This window comes from Acanthamoeba castellanii (assembly GCF_000313135.1).
Source record: "Acanthamoeba castellanii str. Neff unplaced genomic scaffold scf7180000083222, whole genome shotgun sequence".
Classification (NCBI taxonomy): domain Eukaryota; phylum Discosea; order Longamoebia; family Acanthamoebidae; genus Acanthamoeba; species Acanthamoeba castellanii.
The window spans coordinates 40,476-49,599 of NW_004457707.1; the positions used below are offsets into that span (position 1 = coordinate 40,476).

Here is a 9,124-nt window from a genome sequence, read left to right on the forward strand (position 1 = left end):
TGCCGATCGGGTGCGTGAGCCTGTGCGACGTTTTGAACGAGCTGGCCAGCTTCGAGAGCTCCGAGCCGTTCGTGCCCAAGAGCGAGGGCGTGGAGGAGGGTTACCTCGAAGACGAAGAGGACGAGGAGAATGAGAGCGACTACCTGGAGGAGGTCGAGGCGGGCCGCAGGAAGAGGCTGCAGCCGAAAAAGAAGGTGAAGAAGTCGAAGACCACGACAAAGGCCCCGAGCGACAGTCGGATGAGGGAGGAAGGCGGCGATCTCGTGGACCGCACTCCAGCATCGTCAGCCACCGCCAAGTGAGGGAGTCACAAGAGCACGCGTCTTATAATACGGAAAATCCTAAAGGGAGGACGTGAGGGTGATGTGCGAGGCATTCTCGTCAGTGGTACGGTGCTGGTGGTCTACGGAGCTAAGGTGGTTGGGTCATACACAACTCTCAAACCACAGACCGACGACCTTTGTGTATGACCCAACCACCTTAGCTCCGTAGACCACCAGCACCGTACCACTTGGCGGGCAAAAGTGGTTTTCTTTTCCAATTTCTTTTGCCGACACGCGACGTGCAGGGGTGAGGTGCGCGATCGCGGACACATCATCGGCCACCGAAATCAATTGGACGGTCGGATCATTTATACGCCCACTCCTCTGCGCCCCTGGGCAGCTGCTCTTGCCTAGCGAGGGCAGATCTATCAGATGGGGGACAGGAAAGGTAAGGAGATTCAGATGATGGACGGCGATGAGGAGCTGGTGCTACAGATTAGGGACCTCGATGCATCGGAGGAAGAATCGAACAACAGCAGCAGCTCGTCTGGCTCCTCGTCTCTGGGCTCGTCAGGCACGGTCGAAACGGAGCCCTTGACTGCGAGCACCGTCACGATGATGTCAATGGAGCCCATCTCTGCCGCAAACGTCGGATCTCTGCTGCGATTCTTCCAATCGATGTTCTTCGATTCCTGGATCACCATCTCCTACCTCTACAAGTTTCGCGAGCACGCAGGCGTGTGCGATTACCTTTGCAACGAGCTCTACAAGTTTCAAGAGCGCGAGGTGGAGAAATACATTCCACAACTTTGGTACATCCCCCCTCGTCTCTCAAATGAGATGCATCTCCTGCCTAGCCACTCAATTTGGGAGTACTCTCAAATTGCCATCGATATGCCCGTGCCTGAATCACAAACAAATCGCCACATCTTCGTCACTCATCGTTTTAACTCTTTCTCCGCGTGTGCACAGCATCTTGTTGCTAAACAAGAAGGAGAAGGACAGCTCCCTTGCGCGCTTCATGATGGACAAGTGCGCCTCTTCTATGCACTTCGCGCTTCAGATCGCCTGGCAGCTGCAGGTAAAACGAGCCCCTTGCTTGCCTCCCAGTATGTGTGTGCGCCACTGCAACGGAGCATCTCACTCCACCGTCGCTATGCACAGGCGTACATCACCTATGGCGGAGATCGGCTGCCGACGACGCCGCAGGAGAAAGAGTTCAAAGAACGTTGCCTTCGACTGCACGAAGAGGTCGAGATCGCCACCGTCAACTGCAAGAGCTCCCTTCGTCTCAGGTGAAAACCGATCGCTGCTGCTGCTTCAATCCCCTGATCCTCACATCGCCATTTGTTTCGCTCTCTTTTCACCGCCGCAGGGCTCTGGTGGACTTCTCGCCGTTCGTGTCGGTGGGAGGGCCTGCCAAGAGCGAAGGCGATGTGGTGGAGGACATCGATCGGTCCCTCGACCCTCTCCTCTACGCCCGGAGGCTGATGCGCAGCCTGGGCGCACGAAGGAACTCGCTGCCGCAGCACATCGACCTGCCTTCGCCTCGCAGGCGCGACAGCGATGCTCCCGCTCCCGTCCAGAGGTCTGCCGCCGCGCCCGAGAGCGACGCCGGTGAGGCCGAGCACAGTGCCAGTGCGACGTCGGCCACGAACGGAGACGAAACGTCGGCCCCTGCCGCCGGTGAGACCGCCTCGAGCGAGGACAGCGGAAACGAAAAGGATGACAACGAGCTCTACCAGGACAACAAGGTAAGCTCTTCTTCTTACAGGCTCCTCGGCTGTGTGGCTCACTTCTTGTTCCCCCCAAAACTACGCCACTGAACACAGGAGGCGGAGGAAGACTCGTACAAGAGGTGGGACGAAGCCCTCAACACGGACGCGCTGCCGCAGGAGGACGCCATGCACATCATCATCGGCCTGTCCAAGCGCGAGCGGGCGCAGTACTACAGCAACGTGGTATCATTTGTAGATAAACTCATCGACATCGGCGAACAGCTCATTCTCGTGCCCGATGACCAGCGAAGTACGGATCCTTTCCTTTGGAAAGCGCATGGCCATTTTCGTTGCTTTTTCTCTCCACTCACCTCGTCATCTTCTTCTCCTTCCGGCAGAGGAGCGACTCGAGCGGGATCTCAAGTATCTCGGCGAGCACCTGGTGGATGGCCTCTACCTCCCCATCTGCGGCGCGACGGACTCGCACCACTGCATCGTTCGATTGCTGCCGCAGGAGTCCATACCCCTGCACTCCAAGGCCAGGGTAACGCTCCACGCAATTCGCCATAGACCGTCTCGCCCGATGAACTCCAGCAGCTAACGCAGCTTACTTTTTCTTCTTCTCTTTGCAGGTACCTTATTTATTTTTCTACGAAATCATCGAGAGCGGGGAGAAGTGTTCTGCGCCCAACCTCCATAACTTCAACCTCGAGAGCGCACGCTTGGGCGCCGGCGTGCCCGGTGTGCTCTCGCCCTTTGACGAGCCCAACGCCGTCGCCGATCCTTCGAAGGCCGGCGCCGCCGCCGCCGCGAAGAAGCCCAAGTCCAAGAACGGCAGCCCCGCAGCGGCCAAGCGCACCTCACAGTCGGCCAAGCAGTCTGTCTCGCCGCTCACCCCCTCGAGGCGAGTCAAGGCGTCGTCCATCGTGCGCAAGATGGGCTACTATTCCGAGGAGAACCTGCCCTCGCTGCAGGACGAAGACAGCGAAGACGACGACGGCCAAGAAAATGGGGAGTGGACGCCCGACTCACCCTTTGCCGATGACCGCAACAACGGAGGCGACCACAGCGACGTCGATGGGCTGGAGCAGGACGACGAGGGGGAAGATGAGGGCTTTTCCCTCAAGATCGGCGACGGCTCGAGAAGCGAATCCGATGTCGCCATGCTCGAGAAGCTCTACGAGATGGGCAAGCGATCCGATGAGTCCGACAGCGAGTCGCAGCACGAGGAGAGCGAAGCCGAACCGACCAAGCCCGCTCCAGTGGAGGAGCCCAAGCCCGAGGAGCCGGAGCAGCCCGAGCAGCCCGAGCAGCCCGAGCCTCAACCGCCGGCGGCTGCGCTGGCCGTCGTGCCCGTCGACGTTACGAACGGCAAGCCGGACCAGCCCGAGGTCACGCTCTGCTCCATCTTCGGCGAGAGCTGGAAGGACAAGGAGAATCGAATTCGGAAGGAGTCGCCCTATTCTCACCTTCCCAACTGGAGTACGCGACTCCTTTTCCTTCCCCTCACGCTCCCACCTGCCATCATAAGTCGGCCTACGCCTGGCGCTTGAGCTGATTTTATGCTCTCGCAGAGCTGGCTGCGGTGATTGTGAAGAGCGGAGATGACTTGCGCCAAGAGCAGCTGGTACAAACTCAACTGGTCGCTGCGTGTGTCGTGTGTCGGTGTGCTCACCAGTCGCCCCATTGCGCACCTTCCCCCTTTTCATAATGGGATGCCAGGCCTCGCAACTGCTCACGCACTTCAAGGAGATATTCGAAAACGGGCTGCTGCCGCTGTTCCTCTACCCGTACGCCCCCCCATTGGGCCTCTCGGAAGAGATCTCTCGTTGTAGAGCCCCAGCGCTCACTTTCCTCCGGGTCGGTCGGTGTGGTGGTCCGAGCGTAGGTTGCGCATTTTGGTGACGTCGGCGGACAGCGGGCTGATCGAGCTCATCCCGGACTCGATCTCTCTCCACCAACTCAAGAAGCGGACCAACTGCATGTCCCTCGCGCAGTACTTCAAGACGGTGCGTCGCATCCATGCCGCTCTGCCGCACTCTGTTGGTCGACCACGCTGACTGGCGGCCACATTTGTGGGGTTTTTTAAAACTATTCAGGTGTACCGCACCCAAGAGAGCCTGGACAGGGCGCGTCTCAATTTTGTGGAGTCGATGGCGGCGTACTCGCTGGTCTGCTATTTCCTTCAGGTGAAGGACAGGCACAACGGCAACATCATGATCGATTCCGAGGGCCACATCATCCACATTGACTACGGCTTCTTCATCTTCAACAGGTACGCACAGTGCATTGTGCTGTGTGTGTGTGTGTGTGTGTGTTGTGGTTTTCTGTCTTCTCACCGTCTTTCCCTCTCTTGTTCAGTCCCGGTTCGCTCAATTTCGAGTCGGCGCCGTTCAAGCTGACGCCAGAGTATGTGGAAGTGATGGGCGGCGCGGGCTCGACGCTATTCACGTACTACAAGGATCTGCTCTTCCGCGGCTTCATGGAGGCGCGCAAGTATCACGAGAAGATCATCCTCATCCTCGAGATGTGGCTCATCAACTCCAAGGTACCTTCATCCGTCCACTCCTCCCATTTTTTCCTTTACCTAACCACACACAACACGGCACGCACGCACGCAACCCCCCCCCCACACCGCAGTACAACACGTCGGTGCTGCCGTGTCTGGCTGGCGGTAAGCCGGCGGTGGACGCGATGGCGGAGCGGTTCCGGATGGGCTACACGGAGAAGGAGTGCCGGGACTACATCGATTCCCTGGTCCAGACGTCGCTGGGCAGCTGGCGCACGCGGGAGTACGATCGGTTCCAGTTCCTCACCCGCGGCGTCCTCTACTCGAGCTGAAGGGAGGAGAACGGAGCGAAGAGCGATCCAAGGGCCAGCTATGCCGAGAAGAAGAAAGAACGAAGAGCGACGTAAGCTCCCCCCCCCAACCCGATCGCAAGCGTACCCCGGATCTATCCAACAGTTTTGTGACATTTTAGGTATTAATTTAAGGAAAATAGAAGGAAACCAAAAGAAAATAAGGACTGCGCTTATTGGCGGATTTTGTCGACATTATTTCACTATTAATTGCGAATTGATTCCCGATTCGTTCCCGGTACCACCTGGAAGCGAGATCGACCCCAAAGGAGGGCCACAACAGGTACCGTGTGGGTGGGGTGGTTGTGTTTGTGTGCTTGTGCCGGCGCGATGGAGAGGAGCGCGCTCGACCCTGCGGCGCGGACATCGCGCGCGGAAGAGGAGCGACGGCAGCTGGTGGATGATGCGCGGCGCCGGGCTGCCGACAAGCAGCGGCTCATGCGGCGCACCGTTCGACCCACCCCGACCCTCGGCACTCCCCCCTCCATCCCCGCCCCCTCCACCGCTACCTCCCCTCTACCTTCTCCTACCTCTTCTTCTCTTTCGTCTTCTTTGCCTCCATCACACACGCCAGCGGCCTACGCCCCGCCTCTTCCTCTTCCTCTTTCATCCTCTTCTCCATCTTCTTCTTCTTCATCTTCGGTCGAGACAGTCGAGACGGCGCCCAGCACCGGGTCTGTCACGTCCCAAGGAGAAGAAAATGGCGGCGACTTGGTGCCGGGCACGGGCGAGCGAGATGGAGCGGAGCAACCAACACCGTGGCCCCCGATCCCGGTGGCATCCAGCACCCAGCCCGAGCCCTCGTTTGAGTACTGCACGGCGGCGGCCCACGAGCTGCTGCCGGCTGACCTCGGTGCCCTCCCTGTGCCGCCGACGCCGACGCAGCTGTTGCCCGAGTTGGTGGTAGAGCTCGACGAGGTCGGAGCCGAGCGCGTGGAGCAGACGGCCCGCGTCGCCGGCGATGGCGCTGCGGTCGCGATCGGCGTCGATGCCGGCGATGATGACGCGCTGCGCTTCGCAGAGCAGCAGCAGCAGCAGCAGCAGCAAGAGGAGGGGGAAGCCGAATTTGCTGTCGAGGTCGAAGTTGAGGACGAAGCTGTCAGCGGCGGGTCCGGCTGGGCCGTGCCGATGGACGACCTGAGCCTGGCGGCCCTCCCGCCGCCTCCGCTCCCGCCTTCCTCCCCGGTCGCAGACGATTCTGTGTCGTTGCCCTCTCTCCCCTCGCTCTCGTCTCCTTCCTCCCCAAAGCCCTCTTCATCCGCGACTGCGCTCCCGCTCGCCTCCCTGGGCTCACCGCCCGGGCAGGCCAGCTCCCTCGCATCACCGTCGCCGCTCTCCCTCCTTGAACGCGACGCGTCGCCGCCGCAGTCACCGCTGTCTCGCTCGACTTCGACCTCCCCGACGCCCCTCCTCCGACCCACATCACCCTCATCATCATCGCCGCCGGCGTCGTTCACGCCCGTGCGCTTCCCGGCCTCGCAGGCCGTCAGCATACCGGGCAGCTCGTCTCCATCGACTGCGCGCGGACATCGAATGTCGGCCTCCTCCGTATCACCGTCGTTGCCGTCGCCGTCGTCGTTGTCGCCGGCGGACTCGCCTCGTGGCGGCTGGACCGCGTCGCCTGGGGCCTCGCCCACTTCCTCGCCCGTGTCTGGCAAGCGCTCGGCAGCGCTGGGCAGCTTCCGCAGCGCGTCGACCAGTCGGCTGCCCACGACGGGCGGTGAGGGCCAGCTCAAGCCGCTTCCGCCGCCGGAAGCGCGTTCGACCACCCTCACCACCGCTCAGCCGTCCAAGTCATCGTCGCCGGCGCTGACTTCTTCCGTCTCGGCCTCTTCGTCGTCGTCGTTGGCCGGCCAGGCCGCCATAGGCGCGCTCGGCTCCAGCGCCTCGCACGGCGCCACGCCCGAGACCAAGCGTCGGTGGGCGCGCGAGTCCGAGGCGGCCAACTCCCTGGAGCAGGTGGCCTCCCGCTACCGCGCCATGGCCAGCGACAGGTACTCCTTGATATAGGCGGAGGGCATGTGCTGCCCATAGTTTACGTTCTCAACTCTCGCTTCTGCCGGCGGTGAATGATCGTCGACACGACAGGGAGAAGATGAACGATATGAAGCGGCAGCTCGACCAGCTCGAGGAGCGCTACAAAGACCAACAACCGCCGGCGCAAGAGGGCGGGCGCAAGTCGGTGCTGGGGAGCATCATCGCCTCGCGCAAGTTTGCGCCCGCGCCTAACAAGGGTAACCCGCCGCGCTCCTGCCATGCACGCAATCGCGCTGGGCATTGAACGGCGCTCTTAGCTTAGCGCTTCGTTCTTTCTCATCGTTCTTCGTTCTTCTCCGATGCGCTGCAGAGGTGCGCCAGCAGGTGGCGGAGGCGCCGGTGACGCCGGAGAGCGTGCGGCGAGAGGGCGGAGGGTTGGTAGGACCGCAGGGAGCGCTCCTTCCGCGCGAGTCCGTGAAGCGCATGCTCGCTCTCCTCCGCGCCCATCGCACAAAGCTTGTACAAGGTACTAACACCGCACGCACGCACACGCACGCACGCACGAACGCACTTGCAACGTCGCACACACACGACGCACATGTTGGCTGTTGACGCTGGTTCGTGTTCGTTGAAGGCAAAGATCTGGTGACGTGGGAACTGTATCTGGAGTACTACCTCAAAGGCGAGGGCCAGTCGAACCACGCTGCCCACGCCACCACCTCGTGGGCCGCTCAGTTTGGCAGCAGCAGCGACAGCCGACTTTCGACTTCGATCAGCCCCAGCGCGCGGGCCTCGTTCATCGCCAAGACCAAGAAACGTACCAATCTCGTCGTCGTTGTCGGCCACAGGCTTTCTGCATCTCTGATTGGATCACGCCTGTTTGGTCACAGAGGCGGAGGAGAAGGAAAAGGCGCGCGAGAGGGCGCGCAACCGAGAGCGGAGGCAGGAGCAGAAGTTTCTGCAGCAGTGGAACGACCAGGCCTTCAAGCTCGCCCCGTCGACCAGCGCGGCCGAGGTGGCCCAGCACCTGGAACAGATCTACAGCCTGCCCGCCAAACGGTTCGTGTCTGTTTCTGGCGAGTGACCCACGCCTTCAGCTGACCGTCGTGTCGTGTCGTGTGTGTCGTGTCGTGTGTCGTGTCATGTCATGTGTGTGTCGTGTGTGGTTGCACAGGCTCAGCCTGATGGCCAACGCGCTCCGTAACGAGGGCGTGTGGCATGGGTTCAGCGCCAGCACTCCCTCGCTGGCCAACCTGCAGTTCACGTGCCAGACGCTGGTGCTCTCCCTCAACGAGCTCACCCAGGTCCCCGTGGAGGTGTGTCGGCTGGTCAACCTGCGCCACCTCTACGTCTCCTTCAACCGGCTCACCTCCCTGCCCACCGAGATAGGCTGCCTCAAGCACCTCACCGTACGTCACTCTTTGTCGACGTAGCGGCCGACCAGCATAGCTCAATAGTTTGATGGTGGCATGCAGGTGCTGGAGGCCCGGGGCAACGACATCGCCGCGGTGCCTTGGTCCCTGTACGAGCTCACCTCGCTGCGCAAGCTGGATCTGTCGCAGAACCGGATCTCGCGCCTTCACTCCTCCCTGGGCAATCTCGCCCAGCTCAACTCCCTCAACCTGGCCTACAACCAGCTCGCCGCCTTGCCCTACGAGATTGGTGCGTCGATCGTCACCCTCGTGGTCTGGCCATTCTCTGCATTCTTCACGGCTGACGTCACCTTGCTTCGGTCGAACAGGCGCGCTGGACGACCTGAAGGAATTGAACCTGCGCGAGAATCAGCTGAGCTGGCTGCCCGAGTCGATCGGCTTTCTGTTCAGCCTGGCCAAGCTGGACATCGAGCAAAACAAGCCGTCGCCGCACATGACTACCTACCTCCAGATCCTGGCGGTGGCCGCTCCCCGCGCGGCGCCGGCCGATCCCGCGTTCGTCTCCACCGCGCCGCCTGCGCCTCAGGCGCTGGTCAAGCACTTCTGGGAGATGCTGGCCTCCCACTGGTCTCCTTCGAGATCGAAGGTCTACGTTCTTGGCGATGGTGCTATCTCCCTCAATTACGTGTGCGGTGGTGTGTGTGCGGTGGTGTGTGTGCGGCGGTGCGTGTGCGGTGGTGCGTGTGCGTGTATTGTACATTTTTGAATGGGTGCTCATGTTCGCTCTTCTCTTTGGAACAGATGGAGTCGGAAAGACGTCCCTGATTCAGAGCCTGCGCAGCGACTCGTTCAAGCGAGAATCGAAACTGCTTGGATCCAAGAGCGGCCGCAACCAGCGGAAGGGCATCTGCATTGAAGACAACACAACCACGGC

General features: G+C 61.1%; 2 protein-coding genes across 2 annotated transcripts; both read left to right on the forward strand.

The window, feature by feature from the left end:
- Positions 1–695: 695 nt before the first annotated feature.
- Positions 696–4,822, forward strand: ACA1_301860 (phosphatidylinositol 3- and 4-kinase; the record flags this gene model as incomplete). Its single annotated transcript, XM_004356938.1, has 13 exons — positions 696–1,075; positions 1,236–1,344; positions 1,428–1,558; positions 1,639–2,017; positions 2,096–2,291; positions 2,380–2,525; positions 2,614–3,463; positions 3,556–3,608; positions 3,704–3,771; positions 3,870–3,990; positions 4,081–4,256; positions 4,343–4,529; positions 4,622–4,822. 13 exons carry the CDS (start codon positions 696–698, stop codon positions 4,820–4,822), a joined length of 2,997 nt encoding a protein of 998 aa, XP_004356993.1.
- A 348-nt stretch (positions 4,823–5,170) lies between these two features.
- On the forward strand, positions 5,171–9,106 carry ACA1_301870 (leucine rich repeat domain containing protein; the record flags this gene model as incomplete). The annotated part of the gene is made up of 9 exons (XM_004356939.1): positions 5,171–6,834; positions 6,875–7,074; positions 7,188–7,343; positions 7,452–7,634; positions 7,708–7,876; positions 7,992–8,226; positions 8,293–8,479; positions 8,559–8,877; positions 8,992–9,106. The coding sequence occupies 9 exons, from the start codon at positions 5,171–5,173 to the stop codon at positions 9,104–9,106; spliced, it is 3,228 nt and encodes a 1,075-aa protein (XP_004356994.1).
- Between the last annotated feature and the right edge of the window lie 18 nt (positions 9,107–9,124).